General features: G+C 36.5%; 1 protein-coding gene across 1 annotated transcript in view; it reads right to left on the bottom strand.

The window, feature by feature from the left end:
• BANK1 (B cell scaffold protein with ankyrin repeats 1) overlaps positions 1 to 26128 on the bottom strand; it is a 313953-nt gene extending 287825 nt beyond the window's left edge. The window contains exons 1-2 of the mRNA XM_060654547.3: positions 26068 to 26128; positions 22662 to 22988 (exon numbers count right to left, since the gene is read on the bottom strand). Coding sequence (XP_060510530.3) covers positions 22662 to 22988; positions 26068 to 26128 — 388 coding nt within the window. The remainder of the gene's footprint in view (positions 1 to 22661; positions 22989 to 26067) is intronic.
• Positions 26129 to 27170: the final 1042 nt, after the last annotated feature.

Here is a 27170-nt window from a genome sequence, read left to right as displayed (position 1 = left end):
AGGGGCAGGAGCACCTGTCATTGACTTACTCCAAGGCTATGCTCTCTGTCATAATAAAATCTACAGATATACCTTACGGTATATCATAATACATACGTAATGTATAATTGATGCCATGATTCTAATTAAGTTGACTCATAAAGAAAGAGAAAATGCCCTAGAAGCTTTAATATGACACATATGTAACAGAGTGAGTGCTAAACCATGTTGAAGTCCATTGTCCTGTAACACTGGCAAACTTTCTACACATCCAATGGTTTAAGGAATATCAGAATACCCTTATTTGTTTAAAAATAAGTTGCTGAATCACCACTGAATGGGCCTTTTTGCATTCTGAATGAAGCATATGTACCTAGGCCAGCATCCTGACCACTTATCAGGCAACCAATAAGGATATCAGTTTTGAGTGGGGCCACAATAAGAATGAGTTCTGCTACAAGGCCAGGCTGCAATGCAAACTTCCCTGTCATTTGGGCTTTATAATAATACTATCTTGTACTTCTGATAACTCTCAATAAAAAATCCATAATTCATACCCCGAAGGTTTTGGAGACAGACTATGCTTTATTCTTCCAATGATCCTTTTCTATTGGAAAATTAACTTGTGAGTTATAAATGGGCCCAGAAAGAGATTAAGGTCTGCCTATAGGACACTAAGTGTTTATGAGGCCTAACTGGTCATTCATAAACTGGGTGATATACGACCCACCAAATTACAAATTTAGTTGTGAGTAACCATATTCAACTAGGAAACCTAAATAATAAATACACAACCAGACCCATGTAGGTATGTATGGGATAAGTTCAATAAGCATGTGGCTAAAACTTCCATGACACCAGATCCCAATGTTTTACCATCTTTCCCTCCATACATACCTATAGCCTCATGGGGAATTATTTAACCTGTCAATAGAAAAAAAGAAGCATGACCACACTGTTTGCGTGGGTCTGAAAATATACTGTCAACAGTCCAGAGTGAATGGCTGCTGCATTATAGCCCATTTATAGTTGTTCCTGAAGGAGAACAATGAAAGGAAATTCTCCCAGTTAACAAAACTTTGGGTTATATCTCTCAAATGTCTACTTTGCTTTGAAGAAAAGACCTGATCTATAATCTACTTTTAGTAAAAGAAGAAAGAGTGGAAAAGAATATGCTCATTTCAGACTTAAAATATACAAATGAGGTTACTAATTAAGAAAACATTAAGAAGACATACAGAGGGCCAACAGACACATGAAATGATCAGGGAAATGCAAATCAAAACTACAATGAGATATCAACTCACATCTGCCAGAGTAGAGAAAATCAAAGGCACAAGAAACAAGTGCTGGTGAGGACGTGAAGAGAAAGTAACCCCTATGCACTACTGGTGGGAATGCAAACAGATGGAGCCATGTGGAAAACATGATGTTCCTCAAAAGTTGAAAACAGAACCCATGATCCAGGGTATTTACCCCCAAAAATATAATAACACAAATTCAAAGGGATACATGCACCCCTATGTTTATTGCAGCATTATTTACAACAGCCATATTATGGAAGTAGCGCAAATGTCCATTGATGATGAATGGATAAAGAAGATGGGGTATATACACGCAATGGAATACTATTCAGCCATAAAAAAGAACGAAATCTTGTCATTTGCAACATCATGGATGGAGTTAGAGGGCTTAATGCTAAGTGAAATAAGTCAGTCAGAGAAAGACAAATACCATATGATTTCACTCACACTCATAGGTGAAATTGAAGAAACAAATGAGCAAAGGGAAAGTAAAAAAAGAGAGAGAGAGGCAAACAAAGGAACAGAATCTTAACTACAGAGAACAAACTCTAGGGTACTAGAGGAGAGGTGGGGAGGGATGGGTTAAATAGGTGATGGGGGTTAAGGAGTGCACCTGTCATGATGGGCACTGAGTAATGTACAGAATTGTTGAATCACTACATTGCACACTTGAAACTAATGTAACACTGTATGCTCACAATATTGGAATTAAAATAAAAAACTTAAAACATTATCTGGAAAACACGAGCCTACAAGTTACTTTCTTCCACGCAATGATACCCTTATATTCTTTGTGATTTACATGAAGAAAAGATGTATTTGAATTCGTGTTTCCTAGTTTTTTCCTAAGTAATTGGAGCAGTATAACAAGTATAACTGGACAATGTAACGACAGGTATCACGAACGCCACAATGGTAATCAACAAATGCTTGCTGAGTATTTGTTAGCGTCACAATAGGTTCAAGGTTATACCAGTTTTTACATGGTTGTAAGAAAATTCATCTTGGGAGTATCTTGCCCTGTGGCAAAGCACTTTCCACAAACATTCAAAGTTCATTTCAAAGAAAAGCATATAATTAAACAAACTTAGGGCAGTAAAGGTAGAGATACTGAAGACACAAACCAGAGATATCCTTCAGGAATTGTCACTAGAACTAAATTTACATAAATACATGGGTTGTCAATTACACAGAAAAGTACACTAAAAATTAATTTCACTTTAGTTTGTACCTCAATATCTATGACTATAAAAGATAAATCTGCTAAGAAATTAGTAAAACTTGAAAAAAAAATATGTCCAGAGTGGTAACTCCCTAAGAGAGAAACTCAGCTGTTTATAACATACTTAAACTCTATTGATAGTGATATGCCCATATTACCTAACCCTAAAAATGTACGAAGACAGAATATGATACAAATCTAAATCAGCCACTAATAACTTCAGTAAATCTCTAATCTAAAAGTTGAATCTTCTTTACGTGACCAGGAAACACTAGTGAGGACCAGGATTCAGGATAAGCTTGCAATTAGTATCCCAGTTCTTACTTATCGTTGTTCTGTTTAGTTTCTGTAGCATATAAGGGCATATGCTCTTGATAGCTCTTGGTCTATGGTCCAAGGTCTTCTGTGTTTGGTGGTAACTCTGTCTAATTCTGAAATCTCATGTTATAAACTCACAGATATACACACCACATTAGGAGTGCCAACTCCAGGAATAATAAAGGCAATATCTGATTTCCCCTCTGCCTTATTCTTTTGTTTTATTTCTCGATTGTTTAACAACTTAAGGACTGAAGAGGGATATTTTTTGTTCCATCCCCACCACCATCCCTAATACAAGTCTCTGAATTTTCTTTACTGGAAAGTGGCTTAACACTTAATTATAAATGTGACATATTTCAAAGGAACTGAAATTCCATTCAATACTAATAATATACAAAGGGCATTCACATTAATTTTATGGTACATATGTTTTTATTCATAGTGTTACAGTTTTAAGAATAGTTTTTTAGCTGAATTGAAGTCAAAAACAATATTTTACACTTAAAACATAAGCTAGAATGTTGGAGAGATTTGCCCAACATCACACCAAGAGTAAGTCACAGAGCTGGGCTTAAATTCACATCGACTCCCAACTCTGGCTTGGGTATCAAACCATAGTACAGGTAATATTCTTGAAAAAATGAATTAAACTGCAGTCCATTCCTTGACGTCCCCAATGGATAAGAGCATATGATCCGTTGATCAGATTAAAAAGAGAATTAACTTTAGGTACATTGGCAAATCTAATTTTGCTGTCCTAGTTCTAAGCTAGAGAAAATTGTTTTGATATTCCCTTGTTTCTTTGCTCTATCTCACTTCCCATTTCTACCTCTTTTTTTCAAAACACAAGATGATGGGGGGGGAGTGGTGGGTGGGTGGGTGGGTGGGAAAGGTACAGCTAATCATGGCTAGAGAACAAGACCAAATAGTTTCTTTTTCTTCATGAATTTTTTTCATGGACTTTAGGGGAGATCCAACTGTGCAAATGAATGCTGTGTAGTCTCTATTACTAAAATATATAAATCAAGGGCATGACAAATATACTCCATGTCCTCGAATTATAAGGAAATCTTGCATTCTCATTACATAGGCTAATATGTGATTATTATTTAGACACTAATGTCTTTCAACAGTTATGTTAGGTGCAGAATTACATACAATGTCATAATATGAGAATATAACTGAGTCAGAACATACCTTTAGCAAAACCCTCCCTAGGAAGTTTATCTCACAGCCAGCCTACTGTGGGGATTGTAAAGTGGCTATATAACAGGAATATGTTGATACCAAATTAAAAAACAGGAGAGTTTTCTACTCATTTGTTGAAAGTAACACCAGCAAGCATGTAAAACCCCACCCCTTCCTGATGTTTGCATCCTCTGTAGCCATTTTTGACTAAAAGGGAAATAGCAGACCTAGCAAAGTGTGTCTCTTACCACTCTCAGAAGCAACCCAAGGCCTCCTGAGGCCTATACTCTTGGTAAACATGACTTCTGGGTAGAGCTCACACAGTAGCAAAGGATCAAAACCCTGGGCACCTCGAGAAACGTCCTCCACCATGCTAAGCATGTGATAAGAGCCATACTGCCCTGTTGTGACTCCATTCTCTTCTCATAATGTGGTCACGGGCTTACTTGTATCAGAACCACTTTGGGAGCTTGATAGAATCAGAATTGGGATTGGGGCACAGCCCAAAGAACTATCCACCTTGTAACAAAGTATCCAAAGCATCCCAGTAATTCTTAGGTCCACTCAAGTTTGAGAATAACTGTAGTCTTTTTTTATACAGATAGTACTTCTAGCACTATATTTGATGACTACAGTTACAGTTATTATCTCTAAAATTTTGCTGATGTATAAAAACACAGGATTTTAGTCTTTCCTAATGAGGAAAAAAAATCCAAAGGGCTTATGTTGTTTGTTAAAGAATGAATGCATATTTATAATTCACTAAAGTCTCTAACTTGCTCAAAGTCTGCCTTATTTCACCAATATGATTTGTTTATGAGGGCCAAATTCTCTGTTTCCAGACAAAGAACACAATATTTGAAATTTTATATCTAAAATGTAGGTTGTAATTCTAAAGTGAATATTGCGTTTATGATGTTCATCCAAAACTAAATAAAGTAATATAAACTGTGATTTGGGGCAGGGGGATTTAAGCCATATGTGGTTAAATAAAGGCAATTTTAAAAGTATTCCATTTCATGCTAACGTTTATAAAAATTGTTTTACTATTATTATTAATTACCATAGTCTAGGTGCCGTATTAGGAAAATTAACAGCCCAGAAGTCAGGCACTAATCTGGTTACAAAAGCCAAAGTTACAAAAATTAATGTTCTGTTACTTTACCCATGGCTGATATTTTGCACCAGATTAAATACTGAACTCTATTCTGAACTAAAATAACGAAGCACAGGAAATTCCTGATAGGGCTATTTTCATTAATATTTGATATTTGGAAATGTATAATAAAATCTATGCATGAATTCTTTAAAAATGTAAAGTTTCAGACAAAGAAATATGATTTTAGAATATGAAGAACCAGAAAGAATTTTTTACATTTTCTATATTTCTTCTCTCCTATTAAAATGTATAAGGAGAAGCTTTACACCATATAAAGTTTTAAAGATAGAGCTATCAAGAATATACGAAAATAAATGTTTTAAATTTATTCTTAACTTCAGTAATCCATTTTATTTATTGAGTCAGATGGCTTAATTACTTACATTTAAACACAGTGTAGAGAAGAGCTATCCAAATAATGAATTTTCCCCTATATATTTTTTCTGAGTGTGTGAAAATAAGATACTACTAGTAATTAAAAATCTTGCAGCTTGAACTTGAGGAATTCTTATATTTTAATGTAGTTTACAACTGCAGGAAAGTTGAAAATCAGCAACAGATTTAAAAATACAGAGACGAAGGATACCAGCTCATTCACTGGAAATTATTGATACTTCCAGATTAATCAGATTTAACAGATAGTCATCCCTAACCTTCTTTATCCGGATCTTCACTGCTCTAACATTACCTTTGCTTTAATTTCTTTTTTTAAATATTTTAATTCAAGTTAGTTAACATGCAGTGTTATATATATTAGTTTCAAGCGATTCAGCAATTCCATACATCACCTGCCACGAGTGAGCTCCTTAATCCCCACCTCCTATTGAAACCATTCTAACCTTTTACAGTCTCATTCATTGCTTGGATTTTCAGATCAAGGATTCTGAAATTTAGCAGGATAATTTACCATAATCATCCAAAAGTATCATAATGATGACAAAAATACCTCAATATCAATTCCCTAATCATTTACATATTTTCATATATTTACTAAATAACCATTTAATGTTCATTATCCAAAACAATTGTTCAGACTTTAAGAGATATAAAGATTATGAAGCACAATTCCTGCCCTTGAAGGAACTTACATATTATAAAAAAAGAAATAGATTTTTAGAAATTACCTTAGCACAAGGTAGTTTATTATAATATTGCATTAAGATCTGTAGTTGAAGAATCTTTATTTATCCTAGGGTTACTGTAAAAGTATTATCTTGGAAATAAAGTATCAATAAATCTTTCGGTCTCACAAAATGCAGAATTGAATGGTTTACAGATTTAAAAGATTTAAATTCTACAAAATGTCTCTTTTGACATAAAGAATTGAAAATGTATCATGAATGAATGTGCAAATCACACTGAATATTACAAAACCATATAAACAATGTGAGCTTTTTTATGTATGCACACACACACTCAAATGATTCAAGATGCATATTATCAACACTTTGAGGGGAAAACTGGTATATTATAATTTTATCCCTATTCTCTATTTTTCAATGTTTTACAATGCACATATATTACGTTTATAAGAAAATATCCTTAAAAATTATCCCATATGGTTCTATGCATGGCTAACCAGCCTGGCTCCAACCAACTTTTTATCATTAGGAGAAAATAGTCTCAAAATAATTCCCTACCAGGATTAGAACTGGTTCATGTTCAGATGTTAAACTAAGTGGGATCATAAAATAATACTAGTGACCTTTTGTAAGGAATGCACATCTAAATCAGTTGTCTCTCAGAGCACTTTTGCCCTTTGAGGGGTCGGGACAGATGTAATGGAGGCAGATATGGCATCTCGCACAAAGCCCAGAAGAAGTTTAGCCAAATATTTCACAACAGTTTTCACTCCTCAGCATGGTTAAGCTGTTTCAGTTTCTTAACCTGAAAAAATCAAGATACTGATCCCTAATTCCGAGAGACAAAATCTGAAGCCTGTATGTCAGACTACGTCCTGGCATTCAGCAGTCATTGATAAGCGTAGCAGTGAGTGTGACAACGATGATGGTCATTCTAACAAAGGCTACCTAAATGTAGCTAGTACCTAAACCGTGCCAATGGCTGTTCCGTGTTTCATGAGAATTAACTTCTTTTAACGTCATAACCACCCCATGAACAAGTGCTCTTCTTATCCCATTTTGCACTTACGGTGCCTGAGGCACTGAGAAAGTAAATACCTTGCGGAAGCTCACATCTCTGTCCTAGTAAGAACTGTAATAGCAGCAGCAGCCAGTAGCATTAATGATAAGGATTATTAAACTGGTAAAAACACCAAATGTGAACAAAAGATAACGGGACTTTCTTTTGTATTTCACTGTAGAAACAACAGCGAATTCCAGAGAGATCTTTCAACAATGAATAAGTATAAATCTTGCCAAGGATGACAACCTAAGGGTAATATTGATATGCTCTTCAGACTTATAAAAGCTTACTTCCTCATGGTTATATCCAGGGTTTTATCTAGACCGGTGGTGTATGAACGTCTGATGGATACAGCCCTAACTGTGGGATTCATGCTATTCTTTGTCCTTGTGGTGTCCACATGTGCTTAAAAATCTGCATTCATTTCCTGTTGCTGCTGTATAAAATTACCACAAACTTAGTGGCATAAAGCAACACAAATTAATTATCTGACAGTAGAAAAGGTTAGAAGTCTGAAACTGGTCTCACGAGGCCAAAATCAAGACATCGGAAGGAATTTGTTCCTCTGAAGGCCTTAAGAAAGAATCCACTTACTAGCATTTTCCAGTCCCGAGAAGCCATCCACAGCTCCTGGTTAATGGCCCCATTCCTCCATGTTCAAGCCAGCAAAATTGGGCTGAGTACTTCTCATGTTGTCACATGTCTGATACCCAACCCCCCCCCCCGCCCCGCACCCCCTCCTCCCGCAACCTCTCTCTTTCACTTATAAGGGTCTTTGGGATTACACTGGGCTCCCTGGATAATCCATGATAATCTCCCCATCCCAAAGTAAACTGTTTAACAATTTTATTTCCATCTACAACCTTAATTTCTGTTTTCCATGTAACAGCATATTCAGAGCTCCAGTGATTAGGATGTAGACACCTTTGGGGAGGCTTTATTCCATCTACCAAACAACAGAATACTACTTTCAGCTCTAGTTCTTTTCTTCCTTTCTTAAAATCTTCTGAAGTAAAACAGATATATGTACAAGTATACCTTCTGCCTCTCCTCACAGAATATTTGCAGGATAACACTGATTAAATAGTTTAAATGATCATTGTTTAGATTTCTCCTTGAGTCAAAGTAAATGATACATTAGAAGAATTTTCTAAGAGTCAATTACGAGGGGGTTGAAAATTCCTTTGAGGATGCAAAGCATTAGGCAGATGCAAATTATTAGCCTTGCATCTTTAGAGTGCTCTTTATGGTAGGCATTTTCAATATATTTTAATCACATCTGTATTATAGCCTTGATGATTTTAAATATCCTAATGGCCTTCATTAAAGACTGTTTTTCTAGCATTATGTTGTAGATATTTTACTTCCTATTATTTCACTCACCTCCAAGGACCTTGAGAGCAGCAAAACTTTCTAAATGTTTACAACTGTTAGTTAGAAACAGTTGTGTCTATTTTATCCCTTGCAAAAAATGTTTCCATGTTGACCTACTAATGGTAACATTAGTTGCTTATTTTCTACTAAAATGGCTTTCTATATACATGCTTACTTCACTGACTATAAAAATGGAAATGTCCACATGGGAGGATGCTTTTCTAAAATGGGTGCACACATGCAGTTGTGTGAGAATAAAATGAGTTCATTTCAGAGAGTTATAGAGTGGCTAGTAAGCCAGGCTTTGGAGTCAGGCTGTCTTGGAATCCAAATTCAGCCAGCTTCAAGCAAATAATTAACCTCTCTGAGCTTAGATTTCCCCCATGAAACATACAGATAATAGCACCTACAAAATCAGTTATTGTGAGAATTAAATGAGATAAACTATATAGAGGATTTATCGTCATTCCTGACACCTGTAAGTGCTGATGAAAACTTCATTTCAACACTTTTTTTTAAGTTGAAATGGGTCTTTGGAGGACAGCATTTGCCAGTGGGTGGGATCCCACTTCCCAGAGACATAGTAGCAGGGAATCATGGAGCGAGGAAGTCCTTCCCTTTAGAATACTTCTTTAATCCTGACTCGGTCAAGGACAGCGTCTCAGATTGGAGCTCTTGTAACTTCATGAACTCCAATACTATCAAATAGAGGTTGACCTGTGTGTCCAGAGCCTGCCCTTACTTAAAATTGTTTCAAGACTAGTTTACTTTCAGTCTGTTTATTTGTATGGTCACCTTCTCTTTATGGCAAAGGGTAATGATTTTTTCATTTATGGTACTGATATAAATGTTCCTTTAAACCATATGTAAGCTGAAAAAAAAAAGTTAGTTTAAAGAAATTTTTTTTTCTTAAACAAGAGAGTACTATAGCCAAAAATTTGAGGAAGGTTTTGTGAGAATGACTGAAATTTGCAAAACTCTGTCCCAAGGGACTGTACTCATGACTGCATTCTGAAATGAGTAGTGACTTTCTGGAACAGAAGTTATGCATCAGGAATCACCCCCAATAGTCACAGTAAACACTCTTAGCTGTAGCTCACCCTGCTAACTAGTTCTCATGACTAAATTATTGAGATCTCAGAGGCTGAAGGTTTCTGAGTCATCTGATGTTGACTTAGAGTGAAGATAAAAAGAAATAGTGCCATTCAGCTTTTCCATACCTATTTCACTTAAATACAGTCCCTGAAGGCTGGAGCTACCTTTTTATGTATTTCCTGAGCCTAGCACAGATCAGGAATACATGTTTGAAGAGTGAATGAATGAAGGATAATTAATCTGGCATAAGATAATGAAGGCATTAGTCCACTCTTTCTTGACGAATATCCTCAATCCTAAATGCCCAGAGAAAGCAATTTTAATTTTTTTAATGTTTATTTATTTTTGGGAGAGAGAGAGAGAGAGTAAAAGTGTGAGTAGGGGGGCAGGCAGAGAGAGTGGGAGACACAGAATCCAAAGCAGGCTCCAGGTTCTGAGCTGTCAGCACAGAGCCCGGCACGGGGCTCGAACTCACGAACTGTGAGATCATGACCTGAGCCTAAGTTGAACACTTAACTGACTGAGCCACCCAGGTGCCCCAAGAGAAAGCAATTTTAATTTCTGCAGTGTTATTCTCTTAAAATAATAGATACTAATTGAACTATTATTATGAGCCAATCATTCTCATAAATAATTAATATGATCATCAATATACATAATGTCTCCTGGGCATCACAGCGATCACAGCGTTCATTAGTGACAGAGCCATTAGGTGATCATGTGCTTTTTTGGCTTCAAATCCAGTGCAATGGAAAAATATTTCCTATATTACTAAAAACTGTTTAGTCTTTCTTTAGATTAATAATAGTCTTGTATGGATAATGATCTATTCTTTATCCAAAAAATCACTGTGGATTCTCCTTTTGTTTTTAAACATTGTGCAATAATTTATATGAAGAGAGAGCAAAATTGAAATATTTATAAATGACAGGTCACCAAATAGCCAAGCAAATGTAACTTTAAAGTGCATACACAAATAGCAAATATATTAACACTAGAAAGCTGAACAAGTAAAACTGTTAAAAGTAAACACAGAAAAATAAAAAGTAGAAGAATATACACTGTGTTTTTTCCTATTTTTTGGTCACTCTACATATTTTCAATTACGTGTATGTATTATTCTAGAAAAAGAATAATAAAGTTATTTCATCTTCCAGATACAAATGGAGGATATTAAATTTCATTTACTTTTCTACCCTAATCATAGTTTTTCTATTTGCCCCAGAAGATTTTTTAATACGCTAAGTTATATTAAAAGGTTATAGACATTTTAGTAAAAATAACTAAACTACTTGTTATCAGATTAAAAGTTAATTTAATATTGGAAAATGCCCTAAATTATCTTTGTGTGACAGGTTTTGTGAATTTTTAATACTTTTTGTCATAATCAAAGAAAGCTCTTCTGCAAACCAATTTGAAAAAGAAAGCCAAAGCCAGGGCTGTTATTATCTGAGGCTAGATTTACACCCCAGCAATAGGGCCTTCAGAAATGGCAACGACTTCATTTATCCTTCTTTCATAAATTTAACTGGCTACTTTACTGTCACTCCCGTGCTACTAGCTAATCAGCAAACATCTCTTACTGTGCTTACCTCTGCTGAACGGATGCCAGAGGCTACGCCTTCCTTTCAAGAGCACCCTATCAAGAGCACCCTATCTATCAGAATAATAAAAGTCACTGTCATAGTAGTGTTGCTTACCTGAACTGTTAGCCAGTCTCCAAGACATAAAATTGTCAGTTTAAATTATTTGCATTTGTATCAGTTACTGTTTTTTCCATTAGGAAAATATTTCAGCAATAATTTATTTGGGTGACTTCTAATAACCGATACGCTTGCTTCAAACGTGTGTTTCATTGACACACATTTCTAACATGGAAACAATCTGGTTACGTCCAAGTAGTCAAATTGATATTATTTTTGGAATGTTCTGATGAATAATATGCCAATTTTTGAACAATGTGAGGTCACTTACATAGCTTACATGATTATTCACACAGTGGCAGGTTTACATAGTCTGACAAATGAAAATACCTGCAAAATCAGTTGAGATGCATACATGCTATTGAAATACCAACTGCGTGAACACACACAGTCCAAAATATTCTTATATTTAGAATGCCTTACACATGTTCCCAGTTTCATTTCATTCCTACTTTACTTTCCCCAACAGATAATCCCCTTCTGATTTTATTCCTATTTTCTCTAACACATCTCACAATCAAAGCTCTCATTTGAATAGTTAGAATTAATCATAAGGGAATTAAAGAAATAGGCATATTGTGTGTGTCTTACTCAACCTGTCAATGCCATTTTCCCTACTGTATACCCTCCTCTGTTTCTATTCTTATTATACGCCCACCTCCCTCTCATTCAAAAGATGGCCAGGCCCAAGAGCTGAGGAAATCGCACAAAAAGCAGTGTTACCGATCTCGGGCTTGAAAGAACCATCCTCTCAAGAACTGCTTGCCCTTTAACAGGGATGAAAACGTGGTGCAAAAAACCCTCTTTCTCTACCAGTGTTCAGATGACAATACATTCCATGGTTAAATGTGTTCGTGAAGTATTGGATTAGAGAAAACTGAAGATACATAGTTGCAGAAATTTATCAGACCAGTATGGAATGTCCCAGTATGCACATTCAAAACTTATTTCACAGAACACTTTCTCCAAGGAACACATATGGTACACAATACAGATTGAACAGCACAGTACTAAAAAAAGAAAGCCCTGGAAGCATGAGCTCAGGTTTTCCAGGTATTGGCCATCAGGTAAGAGAAATTATGAATCACCCTTCATAATCTCCCACGTGGCCCACCATTTTCACCTAGCAACAGGCATGACAATTATCAATCACAGAGCACCTACTATGCTGCAAGTATTACCAAATGTTCTTTCCTCTTTTCATCATGAGTACAGAGAGGTCTTGTAGCAGAATTACCTAAAGAATGAGGAGCCTAGGTTTTTATATGTACCAGTTGAGAAAATTGTTCTAAGGAGTCATAAAGCAATAAAATATTTTAACGTAATAAAATGAAATATGAACATACTTTTTAATGAATCTTCTATATTCTCCTAAGCAGAAGCAGGAATGAAATATGTGTTAATAGCTAACTTCACAGCAGACTGGTCCTCACAAACGAAATAGAAAAGCTCTCCCTTTCTTTCTATAATTACACATGCTTTCTAATTACCCATAGGTTACTCTCAACCAGAAATTTGCTTAGGAGAACCTTCCTATTATTCTTCGGACCCTGAAAGATTGAAGTGAGACATTATATAGATTTATACTCTATTAGGAGTAAACTGCTTAGACATAATTCAAGCAATTCTGAAGATATCACTAAATCTTTACCTATATAACTAAATCAACTGTTATTTTTACTTGTATGATATTAGAAATGCCTTCATCCCAAAAGCTAAGAGACTTTGAATCCGCTATTATCCAGTTTTTGTGTGTGTGTTGGTTTTCTTCTTTGCAGGGAGGGGCAGAGAGGATGTATGATAATATACTTTATAGTTGTAGGCTAAATCTTCAAGAATAAAGAAATGAAAATTAATCACATTTTTATTTTATTAACGTTTATTTATTTTTGAGACAGAGAGAGACAGAGCATGAACAGGGGAGGGGCAGAGAGAGAGGCAGACACAGAATCTGAAACAGGCACCAGGCTCTGAGCAGTCAGCACAGAGCCCGACGCGGGGCTCGAACTCACGGACCGTGAGATCATGACCTGAGCCGAAGTCGGACGCTTAACCGACCGAGCCACCCAGGCGCCCCAATCACATTTTTATTTTAAAAGAATATGATGTAAAATTCTTGGGGCGCCTGGGCGGCTCAGTCGGTTAAGCGCCCAACTTTGGCTCAGGTCATGATCTCGTGGTTTGTGAGTTCGAGCTCCACATCAGGCTCTGTGTTGACAGCTCGGAGCTTAGAGCCTGCTTCAGATTCTGTGTCTCCCTCTCTCTCTGCCCCTCCCTTGCTTGCGCTTTGTCTCTCTCTCTCTTTCTCTCACTCTCAAAAATAAATAAACATTAATTATTTTAAAAACTGAATTCTCAAAATGGGAGAAAACTGTTCTTTACCCATTAACTAGTTTCCCTGAAGACAAAACACAATTTCACATATAAAATCACATAATTTGTTTTCCTGGCAGACCATAGGTTTCATCCAGTTCAATCTGTAGAGAATAACCAGAGAAACATGTTTGAGATATTATTGTGTTTAATAGAACAATTAGAAAGGTTAAACAGGAGAACAAAAAAGGACCTTTACATGAAGCCCTCAATCTTGAGATTCAGATGTGACACCAGAAATACAGACAAGGAATCCTGTAAACACATTCCATCTAATAAAAGTGAAATTTGAATACTGAAGGTATTAATACCTGCCGTTTGCTAAGCGCCTGCTACAAATGCTCCAGGCATTTTACATACAGAATTACATTCAATTATATCAAAAATAGATATGTTTCTTATCTCAGATATAAATAAATTGGATTTTAGAATTTTTTTAAGTTATTTATTTGGAGAGAGAGTAAGCATGAGTGGGGGAGGAGCAGACAGAGAGGGAGAGAGAATCAGAAGCAAGCTCTGTGCACTCTCAGCGTGGAGCTCTAAGTGGGGCTCGATCTCACAAACCGTAAGATCATGACATGAGCTGAAATCAAGAGTCCACAGCTTAACTGACTGAGCCAGCCACTCGGGTTCCCCAAGAAATTGGATTTTAGATGAGTAATTTGTTTAAAATTATACAATAAGTGACAGTTTCAATATTTGAGTTGATATGAATAGTTACAGATATTGATATAGAGAATCAATCCACAAACATAGACATATTTAGTTATCTTGAAAATATATTTACGGTGTTAAATTGGAAAAATGTATAGGAAAACAGGTGAGAGATTAGGAGAATAGGTGACTGTTCTATAATACAATAAAAATCTTGATATATTTTAAACTGCAATTCTATATCTATATCCAAAGATCTATCTTAAATTTCTTTTAAGGGGCACCTGGGTGGCTCAGTCAGTTAAGCTTCCTACTTCAGCTCAGGTCATGATCTCGTGTTCGTGAGTTCAAGCCCCCAGTCTGGCTCTGTACTGACAGCTCAGAGCCTGGAGCCTGCTTTGGATTCTGTGTTTCCCTTTCTCACTGCCCCTCTGCCGTTCACACTCTTGTCTCTCTGTCAAAAATAAATAAAACATTAACAACATTCCTTTAAAAAGGTTGTGCATGCTTTTTTTTCATTGTAACATCTTATACTGTTTAAAACTAATAAAACATTAGATATATTCCTTCCTATAATATTAATGCAAAGGTAACAATTAATGATTCAAAGAATAAATTTTGTGAGAAAATTCATTTACCTGGAAAGACATTTTAAATATAGAAAGCAAACTCTTGTTACATTTACTCGTAGAACCACAACAGGAAAGTTCAACTTTCATGTGGTTATAACATGAGTGAGTGGAAAGTTTCCAACTTCGTCATGTGGTTTAAATAAACCAAGTTACTATATATTTCTTCTGAAACCTAGGACCTTTTATACACAGAATTTTCTACTCAAATTAATCCAATAGAAGATTTAATAGCATTTAAAGTTGATTCTCCCCAAATAAGTATATAAATATAATACAATTCCAATGCAATGAAAGGCATCTATTTTTATTGGTGCAGATCCAGCAAATAGAAGATGGCTCATGAGCCAGAAATTCTTGGGATCCTGGCACCAGTCTCTTTCAGGTGCCAACAGCTCATTCTTCCTGATTCCCCAGCTTCCTGATGGTTATAAAATAGCAGATGCCCCTGGCCACTTATGAAAACTGGTTCCCATAGCCTAGTTAGGAAAATTATTCCTGGTGGTCCAGACTAGAGATCGCTCCCAAATCCTTTACACCAAATATGTAAAAGCTAATTTCCTATATCAAAATTCTTTCTGCCTAAAATGGCTAGATTGCTGTCATTAAGTGTCTCCAAATCAAATGTTACACAATATTCCAATTGTTTCATGGAAGGGGGAGAAGTAGATAAAATAATCTAACGTAAGTAATGAAAAACTAATAATAAATAAGAAATTTATGGGATTTCTTAAATAAGAAAATTATGGAAAAGAAGATCCCTCAGGGGGCACCTGGGTGGCTCAGTAGGTTAAATGTCCAACTTTGGCTCAGGTCATAATGTCACAGTTCATGAGTTTGAGCCCCGTGTTGGGCTCTGTGCTGACAGCTCAGAGCCTGGAGCCTGCTTCGGATTCTGTGTCTTCCTCGCTCTCTGCCCCTCCCCCACTCATGCTCTGTCTCTCTCTCTCTCTCTCTCTTTCTTTCAAAATTAAACATTAAAAAAAATTAAAAAATAAAATCAAATAAAGAAGATCCCTCAGGAGAACTTTCCTTAGCAGATATTGGCTTGGAAATAAACAAATACATGAGTGGAACAGAACAGACAATTCAGAATGCAGATTCCAGGATACATGAGACTTTGTGGTATGGCAAAAATGGAATAGATGACACTTGAACAATGTGGGGGTTAGAGGCATCAACCCCTTATGCAGTCAAAAACCCTCCTATAACTTGTGATTCCCCCAAAACTTAACTACCAATAGCCTACTATTGACTGGAGGCCTTTTCAATAGCATAAACAGTCTATTAACACAGATTTTATATATGTATTATATACTATATTCTTACAATAAAATAAGCTAGAGACAAGAAAATATCAACAAAATCATGCAAAAGAGAAAATACACTTACAGTATTATACTTTATTTATTAAAAAACAAAAAACGTGTATAAGTGGACCCTTACAGTTCAAATCCCTGTTGCTTAAGCATCAACTGTATTTCAGTTTACTGGGAAGAGTATGGTTCATTTAATAAATGCTGATTTCTCAGCTGGCTTTAAGTTTGAAAAACTTAATCCCCCAGAGGGACTGCGATACTAGCTAGTAAGTTATGCTACTTTTATACCTCCTCTTTCTTCTTGACTAAGATTAAATGTCATAAGCATTCTCTCTGTAGGCCTTGATTTAAATACATTTTTAAAATCTGCTAGAAGTAATATGCTATCAATTTTTAAGGAAGTAAAAACATCCTATTAAAACTATTAAAAAACACTATTGTAATTTTATGATTAATACAATTTTATAACTATATAATTCAAAATTCTAAACTTCTTAATAGTGCTTAACTCTTAGAATATTAACCTTTGAGTGAATTATTTCCTCACCAACTCTAGGGACTTTAAATTTAGAGACAAAAATAACTGCATGGATTTTCTTCAATTTCAGTAATCAAGTGAGATAACTCCAAATATTCTTATCAGGAGAACCACTAGACTTAGAAGGCATCCTATTCTCAGTGCATAAAAGACCTGATTCACAGATTGTTTAACTTTCGATGAAAGATGCAGAATAGACATCATCTTAACAATAACTCTCTAAAAGGGAAGAAGCTTATGGAAACAGAAGAGACAGTATTTGAGAAATACAGGTATTCTAGCCCCAAATGTATTTTTTTCCTCCAAAAAAAGAGAAAGTCATTCAAACTACCTTACCTAAAAAGAATATGAGTGTAAAGATACCACAGTCATCTTATGGAGACCAGATCAGAAAAACAAGTGCAGGTGGCCTGGAAATGGAAAGTTGGAAACTAAGACTACTCCCTCTTTCAGTCCTCCTTAATTCTCTCCATTCATCTTGCTAATGATCCATCGTGGACAAGAGTCAACTGGCTGTCATCCTCTATTGTGTGTCATTAAACATTATCCTTCCCCCTTCCACTGACAACAGTCTTATTATCTCTTGTTTGAAAGGAAAGAAAGGCTTTGTTGAGTCCAACAAATCTGTAAAAGCAGACAACACACATCACTGGCCAGTAAGCAAAGGCAGCAAGCTGCCTCTTAAATGCCTATACTTGACCCAAGTGACTATTTCCAGGAATCTGAATGACCCACGGTTTTACCCATTTAACACAAGCACGGATGGATGGGACATGATAAAGGATGGTTCTCAGTCTATAGATAAGTGCCTGGAGTAGTGAAAGTTTTAAACTTTTATTGACAAGTGATGAGAGAATTAAGGAAATTATCTCATTAACTGAAATAAAGGTAGAATTTTGCCTCAATTTTATCTCACTGACTTTCTCATTAGTGATGCAGCAGTTCACTAATTGTACTAAAAATGCAGTTGTCTCCTGAAACTTTTAATCAGTCTATTAAATCTAAATAAAATGTGATCAACCAATGAGGAAAATGTGTAAACCTTAGGGATTTTGCACAGTCACAAGAAATACTCTACAAGTTGTCATTCTAGTGACATGATTTTACAGAATCATACCACTTTGATGTGGTATGTTTCTTTCCCACATCTTTGATGTATTTCTCTGCTCTCTAAACTCTTCCTAAAAAGGTATGATGACTTGGAAGTTACAACTTTAATAGTTTAGACAAGTTCTTGTAGGAAACGAAATAACACAATGAATTATTAAATATTTTCATATAATTATACTGAACCATATAACTTCTTGTTCAAAGTAGGTGCTAATTTGATGCTCTCACCTATCAAGGTAATGTGATATCCATATCATATGAATTCAAAGTAGTAACACAATTAGTGGCAGCTATTAAAAGAAGGCCAAAACTTCAAGTGGTCTTGACACTATGTTATTTTTCTGACAGTTAGGCATGATCCTTTCTATGGCTATATTAGAACAAAAAAAAATGAGTGAAAATATTGATCCTAATCAAAGGATGATGCTTAGTCTTCAGCACGGATCATAACCCCAAAATGAGGCACATGGCAAATGAAATTCCAAGTCAGAAACTATTCTTGTACTTTTTTAGTATGTCTTCTTTATAAAGCAGAACACATAAAAAATGAAGCATGGGAATTACTAATACAGAAAAGCAGAAGAGCTTAAAAGAAAGGAAAAGATGACAAAGTATGATAAAACATAACTTATTTTAATTAATTGGATACAAAGGAAATCTTGTAAAAGACCATACGTAAGGCATTGATAAATCACTTCTTAGGATTATAAAGGGAAGTGGTCTTTCTGGATTATTTCAGTGAGGAGCACTTGAAAACAACAAAGACATTTCTATTCAGTGGTAAATGTCTAAAAAAAAAATCGTTCTTTTTATCTGAGTGAAAAATAAACACAAAGCGGGTATAATTCCATATAATATTTGGTATTTTTACCACCTGGACTATTTCAATGTCTGCAGTGAAACTTGGATACTATTCTTTATATTTAGAATAAGAAAGAATTACAAGGCCATATAACAGCTTATTTTTAAATAATAACTTCTGGAATGTCTGCCCTTCCTATTCTTATTTCATAGCTGTCTCTAAAATTACTGTATGATATTACATAATATATAAAGTAATAAAATAGCAACTGTAACTTAGGTAATCAGGTAACAGCTATTTAAATTCTTAAAACGTGTGACTTATATTTGGAAGGAATGATATTCTTTACATTGGATTTTTTTTAACCAAGCAGTAAATATTTGGGTAGATTCTCCATCTTCTTATAATTCAATGAATGATCCCATAATTTTCAGTTTGATGCTTACTTTTCCACATATATTTATATTTTTTAACTAGATCATAACTGGTACTGTGATATGGGTAAATAAAACATGCTCTCAATTTGTCTTAATCATTCCCATTTTATTCTTTCCTGTAAATGCCCTAGTCTAATGCCCTTTTAATCACTCTATCCTTAGTTCTTCTCATTGTGGGTTTTTTTTTTCTCCTCTCACAACTATTACCCACAATATTTCCCCAAGGATATAGCACTATCTTTCTACAGGAAGCCATATGCCCTAATTTGTTTCATGTGGGAACTTGATGGCTTCATTCAAGTTTTCCCCCAATTTTATTTTATTTTCTCCATAAACAGAGAGTTTGTTTTCTCCAAACAAACTCTATCTTTTATATGTAAATATTACACTATTGACCAATGACCTAAGCATTAAAATAATAGCTAACATGTACTAAGCAATTACTATTTGCTCTGGCACCCTGAAAATCACTTCACATGTATTTTCTCTTCTAATCCTCAAAAAGACTCTTTTGAATAAGGATTATTATTGTCTCCACTTTTGCTTTTTAAATGGATAAACTGAGGTAATAACAGATTTAGTTATATGTCTAAGATTGAACAGCAAATAATCAATAAAGCTGGACTGATGTGAGGCAATCTGAGTCCATAGGCCTTCAAAAGTAGGGCATGATCACCTACAATGTGTTCAGATAGATGTGGTGAAAAAGTTCCCCCTGATTCTCCAAGTACACACCACATACACTGCTGTTTAAGTCTGGAACCCTAAGCATTAGATATTACAGAATTATTCCCGTTAAAATGAAAACGCCCTAAGAGAGCTACCTCTCTTTTAAAATCTCAGCAAAAGCAACTTTATCTGAACGTTTCCAGCTGGTCTGAAGAAGGCAAGTTTTACCAGTTGCCAGAACAAGAACCAAGGTATTTTCTTGGAAGGAGAAATCAAGGTTATTTGCTATGTTAGAAGACTGAAGACAGAATAAAAAGCTTCAAATCTTCAAGAACTTCATGACAGAGAGAGAGACCCAGACAAACCGTGTCTCTCACAAGTTATACATAAGCATCGAGCACATGGTGAATCACGGTAGATGCCTTCTGGGTTTTTTAAAAAATTTTTACTGTTTATTTTTTGGGGGGGGGGGTGGAGAGAGAGAACACAAGCGCACAGGGGAGGGGAGGCGACCCAGGGAGACACAGAATCCAAAGCACACTCCAGGCTCCGAGCTGTCAGCATAGAGCCCAACGGGGCTCAAACCCAGGAGCCTTGAGATCATGACCTGAGCCGAAGTCTGACACTTTACTGACAGAGGCGCCCCAGATGATTTGTTTTTAAGCTAATTATGTATTTAACTCCCTTCATAAAAGGCATCAAATAATATTAATAAAAAATACACAAAAACTACGGGGTGAGTAACAGTCTGTGCTTTAATAAATAAACAGTCCTTATTGAAGGTAGTAGTTAAATTTGTTTCTAAAATCACTAGGTTTGGAATAAAGCAAAGAAAGAATTTCTCATTTGGACATTGGTGGCCAGTATCTAGTTAAACATAAACCAGAAAAATACATTTTTAAATGGAATTTTCATCCACTATGCATATTTTTACATTGTTTTAGTACTGGGTATCATATCTTTCCTGCTTCCATTAAAAGACAAGTTGGATACTCACAGTGTTTACCATTTTATACTCACATAACTACGCAACTTTTGTAGGGGGATAAAAGGTTGTTGGTGACGTGATGAATAGATGATCTTCAAATAATAATTAGTTATGTGACCATGGGAAAATCACTACTTGGGTCTCAGCTTTCTCTTCTCTAAAATGAAGCAGTGAACTAATTTCACCACAACGTGCCACATTAAGCTAAAATCTACCATGCTGTGGTAACATTTGTCCAAAGCACACAGAAAGGACACACAAAAAAGCTCTCCATATATGAGAAGAATTAATCAGAACTACTCATAGAAGACAACTCATGTCTAGGAAGAGGCATGGGTTAATACCAAAAGTCAGCTTCCTATAAGAAAAAAATGTAATTACCTTGGCCAAAGGAGGTAAATGAAGCAAGTGATAAATACCACATTGGGAAGGAGCAAAGGAAATGGGGGAAATCACACAGGAGGCACAGGAATAATCAGAACTAAATACTGGGTCGCATCACTCTAGCATTATTCACAATAGCAAGTACCTCAAAGTATTATTACCTGACTATCGAGGGGAATAAAAGTCATTTTCTGGCTAAACCGTTCAATCATGAAGTTTGCACAAATCGTAGCCCATTCTATTTAACTAAATTGTTAAGCTGAAATCATAAATGTTAGCACATCAAGATATCGTGGACTCTAATTTTTTTCTTCTCATTTAAATCACAAACATGCTTCCCATTTTAAGAAACGCAGTCTTTTAAAATGTATTTGTCAAACATGCACACTATCCAAGAGAAGCAGCATGACCTTTAAAAATGCTAGGAAGCTATGGAGAATTCTATTCGGCTAATTAGTATTTTCAGATTTTCTTGTTGTATTTCTCACTGTGAACAACTCCAGTAATCTTAATACCCAAGTGAAGGCTTTTTTTTTTTTATTTCAAAACTGGACACTTTATAATCAATCATTAGTTCACAAATCCATTTAAAACACTCAAAAAGAACTGAGTACAACTGCCTTAACATCCATTTATGTATTCAACCACACTGACTGCTTCTCCTTTGACCAAGGTAGCAAAATCTGCGGAGTGAGGGGTCTCTACCCAGAGTAGCCCGTCCGCTAAACGGATCCCAGCCCATCCCAGAAATTTACCGGGTTGGATTCTGAAAGGCTGGGCAGGTAAACCGGACAAGAGGTTTTGCAAAAAAAAAAAAAAAAAAAACAAAAAAAAAACAAAAAACCATGCTGACACAATTTTCAGGACGCAGAACTTTAAAACACGCGGTTAACTTTAAAACCCATTCCCAGGTGCTTGGAGAAACTAGAGGGCCCTGTCCCACGCGCTCTGGAAACTTCCAGGCACTCCGAAGTTGCGGACTTTGACGGGACGAACGAGAGGCGCTCCCACTTCATCCCGGACAGACCGCCCCTCCAGAGACCACACTCCCCTCCCCCCACCCCCATTACAGTTGGAGCCCGGTCGCCAGCCGAGCGGCAGACGCGGCGGGAAGAAAGGGGCAGCTCCGGTGCCCCGGTTCCCGCCGCGCGCGGGCGTCAGCAGCCCGAGCGCAATGATCGCCGAAGGGTGCGCGCGCAGTCTCCGCCGAGCCCCGGAGCCGCGCGGCCGGCCTCGCCCTCCCGCCGCCCGCACGCGCGAACACCCACCTGGGGGCGCTGGGCTGCCGGGGGCCCGCTCCCGGCTCCCGCCCGCCCGGCCCGACGCTGCAGGCAGCATCGCGGCGGCTGAAGCCAGGCAGCCTGCGGACAGGACTCTGCTGCCCGAGATTCCCGGCGAGATCGTCTCTAGACGCCCCCCTTCGTCAGCCCACCACGGGCGGGTCTGGCCGCAGGGCCCGGAAACGCAGCCCGGGGGCTCAGGCCACAGGGTCACCACGAGGCCTTGCGTGGGCGCCCTGAGGAAGTGAAACTGCCCAGGAGCTTGCGCTTGCCTGCTTTTTAGGCTGCTCTCGTTTCTCCTAACACTCTCTGGGCCTGTTCACTCCGGAGATCTTAGATCTGCGATACCTGTGACTCCAGCTTTTGTCCCATTCTAGGTCTTCCACTTTGTCCCCACTTCCGGGAAGAAATAGGGATACCAGATGTAGACACTTGCTGGGAAAGGGGAGCGATAGATACAGATATATGGATCTGGTTATATAAATAAAGATACAAAGATGTAGATGCAGATATACAGTTGATTTTTTTTTTTTTTATATATTTCATTTTGCCAATACTGTGTAGGCTAGATTCATAAATTGCAAAGTGATTTTAAAAACCGTATAAAATTTATTTTCCTCTCCTGCTCCAAGTCAGAACTGGTAAAAAATAAGACGTGGATTGAAATAGATTCTCCAAGTAAGGGTTTAACTTTGCTTGCTTCGAAGACTGAGAAATACTCAGACTTCGCCCAGATCCTTAATATAAATGCCCCTTCTTCTCTCAAGGTTCTCTAACTTAGTAATTTACCTTTTGAAATTGAAAATATTTTTGAAGATCAAATTGAAGATTTGATGATAGTTCATGGTTTAAATGTTCCTCTCCCTCTTTTTTAGAAAAGAAATCTAAAAGGGAGAGCTGTGTAGCCACTATTTATCTCATACAGTCTTTTTTAGGAATACCATAAATATCAAAGTATCCAAAATGTTAACTTTTTCCACATAACTCGATTAGTTTTTGTAGTTTATACCACAATGAAGAAAACTTAGAGAAATGTGTGAAATGTCAGCAATTTTGAAAACTGTCACGTACATTTCTCTACTTTCTGGTAGTTCCTTTAATGTCGTTATTAACTTTAAGTTGACTTTCTTTATTGGAACTAACATAACAAGAGACTATCTAATTTATCATATTGACAAGTTAAGTGTAAAGTCTTCTATAAATACCTGTTTACTAAGAGAGCTCACAATAAAGACAGAGGGTTTGGTTTGCAGGGAACATACAAACCCTTGCTAAATATTTTCAGAATTCAATTCTAACTAATGTGTGCGTCTTTTTTAAACAAGCCACCGTGGAGACAGGGTCCTAACTGATACATTTGCGTGTGTGTGTGTGTGTGTGTGTGTGTGTGTGTGTATTATATATACATATCTTACATATATGTGTATGTGTGTGTTTATATAAAAATATATTCATTCTTCACAAAAGATACTTCAACGATGACTTTGAGGAAGAAGGAAGAGACATAAGAATTACATCTTATGCTCCCCAATTAAGTGTCCAGATCTTCAAAGGCATTTCAGTTTATTCCATAGAAATACACAATGCTCACTCCCTCCCCGCACACAAAGATTTATTAATAAGGATAGTCTCAGATAGCACATTGTATATGTCCTATGTATGGAACAACCTCATGTGGGGAAAGCCCTGGACCGGAAGTGAGAAGGCTGTCATTGCCATTTTGGCTCTCCACCTTGCTATCTGGGCAACGAGGACAATTCTGAATATTTCTGAGCCTTGTACCATCATAGTTAAATGAAGAAATGGAAATAATTACCTTCAAGTCTTTGCCAGCTATGTAATTTTATGACACCGTCCTTCTAATATACATAGAATAAGATTTAAAATACACAGGATAATTAAGTACATTTTCAGATGCTCATTTGGACAATTTACATCAACATAATCCTGGTAAATGAAAAAATGAAAGCAAAAGTGTGCTTAAAATTTTGGGCTGATTTTTTTCAAACCACTTTATTTAATAAGACTTTGTGTTAGAAAATATTTAAAAACCCTCCACTAACGTTCAAAAATTATCCCAGCTTTGTTTTTGTTTTAGGTACTTGAATGGGAATATAACTCTTATTCAAAAGTTATGAGGTAACGTTTAGTTTCTTTACTTGTTTATTCTTGTGCATCATTACTGTTGCTGTTAACAGCTACCCTGTTTTGTTTTGTATTCTACGTGCCAACACCTATGTAAGTATTTCAGAATGTTCATGTCCTTTGGTTCTTAAAGCAATGTGGCTTTAACCATAGTTTACAAATGAAGAATCTGGATTTTAAAAGTTTTAAGTAACAGGGGCACCTGGGTGGCTCAGTCAGTTAAGCATCCCACTCTTGGATTTGGCTTAGGTCATGATGTCATGGGTTCAAGTCCCTCATGGGGCTCTGCACTGGCAGTGCAGAGCTTGCTTGGGATTCTCTTTCTCTCCCTCTCTGCCTGCCTCTCCGCCACTTGTGCTGTCTCTGTCTCTCTCAAAATAAACAAACTTAAAAAAAAAGTTTTAAGTAACAGAGGTGGAATTCAATTCTAGATCTGATTCTATAGCTTGCCCTCTTAATTATAATCCTCCCCTTCCTTTTAAAGTGATGTAAAGTCATTGCTAAAGATTACATGGACATCATAGGCAAGGTTATACCTATATTTGTATCAAAAAGGTGCTTTTGTTTTCCTGCAAAAACAGTGTCACAGAAATAAACATCTATATCTTTAAGAATAGGCATGAACTGCACTCATAATTCATTATAATATTGGCACTATTTGTTGAGGATATTAGACACTGTTTTCACAAAGATAGGAAAATGTGTAGAGATCACAGACACACGCAGATGCTGTGGCCTAAGTCTCACATGTATTCTAACTCCTCGTGCATCTAGGAAAAGATAATTTTAGAAATGTTTTCACTCATTTCGTCTTGTTTCTTAGTGTCCAGAACATCTTTAGTCACAGTTGACTTTATTTTCCTGTGCTTTTCTCCCTTAAGGAAGTGATACTCTCTGAAATACTGGGTTATCTCTTGCTTCACTTTTGTTCTCAGGCAAGAGGCACTTAGTAATTCTCACACTGAGCTGCTTTTTCAGGCAGGATGCCACCAGCAGCATGTAATCACAGATTTTTGATTTTACCTGTGTTACAGAATAACAAAAAATGCTAGCCACAGTTGGTTTCTTGTTTCTCATATATCAAACTCTTGGATCCATTGACTTCTTCCCTTGTATTCTTTCCCTAGCAGCTTACTGATGGCCTCAGTATCATTACCTCACTTGGTGGAGATTATAAGAGCCTCATGCTGACTCTATGCTACAATAAATGGACAGTTAAGCCTATTTGCTGTTGCCCTGTTGCACTTGCCATGGCTGATTCTTTGTACCCTTTGCAGACTGCGTGCTTTTGCTAATGCTGTTGGCTTCATTTCTACTTTTAGATTCTGGATACTTTTAAAAAACAAAACTGTTTTTTGTTTGTTTGCTTGCTTACTTGCTTGTTCCGAAAGCAGCAACCTGTAAAAGTGAAGTCGTATTTTGCTTCTTCATGGCTATATATATATTAAGTGGACAGTTTTCCTTCTGAAGAACATATCCAGATCTTTAGAATTTTATGTTATTTTCATAGGGTGTTATTACACTTCTCGCTTGCTAGCTCAAAACAAGATGAAACACTCGGAAGGTTCGAAGGAATCTCTTAGCAATAATTCTTTTTTGTTGTTACTGAAAGACTTCCCTCATTTTCTTATCTTTCCTCACATTTAACTTAATTATTTAATACTAATCTAACTGTGTAATGGTCTCCCTAAAGATTCCCACATTTTAATCCCCAGGACCTGTGTATATATTACCTTGCATTACAAAGAAGATGGAGCTGAGTTAAGGATCTTGAAATGGGAAGAGCATCCTGGATTATGCAGGTGGGCCCAATATAATCACAAGGGTGCTTATAAAATGGAGGCAGAAAACTCAGAGAAGAGACGTAGTGAGGACACAGAGATTGGAGTAATGAGCTTTGAATATGAGGAAGGAGACACAAACAAACAAATGCAGGCAGCCCTCCAGAAGATGGAAAAGGCAAGGAAATGGTTTCCCCTGCAGAGAGTTCAGAAGGAACCAGCCCTGCCGAAACTTGACTTTTACCCAAGTAAGACTGGTTTTGAACTTCTGACTTCCAAACTGTACGAATAAATTTGTGTTATTTTAACCCACTAAGCTTGTGGTAACAAGAAAATTAAATTATTTTAACCCACTAAGCTTGTGGTAAGAAAATTAAAAAAAATACCTGGAAACAACATGGAAACACAATGGTTCAAAATCTTCAGGATGTATCAAAAGCAATTCTAAGAAGAAATTTTAAAGCATTATAGGCCTACCTACCTCAAGAAATAAGAAAAATCTTAAACAATATAACATTACATCTAAAGGAACTAGAAAAAGAAAAACAAAGCTGAAAGTTAGTAGAAGAAA

Source organism: Panthera onca, chromosome B1 (genome assembly GCF_046562875.1).
Source record: "Panthera onca isolate mPanOnc1 chromosome B1, mPanOnc1 haplotype 2, whole genome shotgun sequence".
Taxonomy (NCBI): domain Eukaryota; kingdom Metazoa; phylum Chordata; class Mammalia; order Carnivora; family Felidae; genus Panthera; species Panthera onca.
Note: the sequence above shows the minus strand (reverse complement) of the source record. Positions and strands in the feature narration are given on the sequence as shown.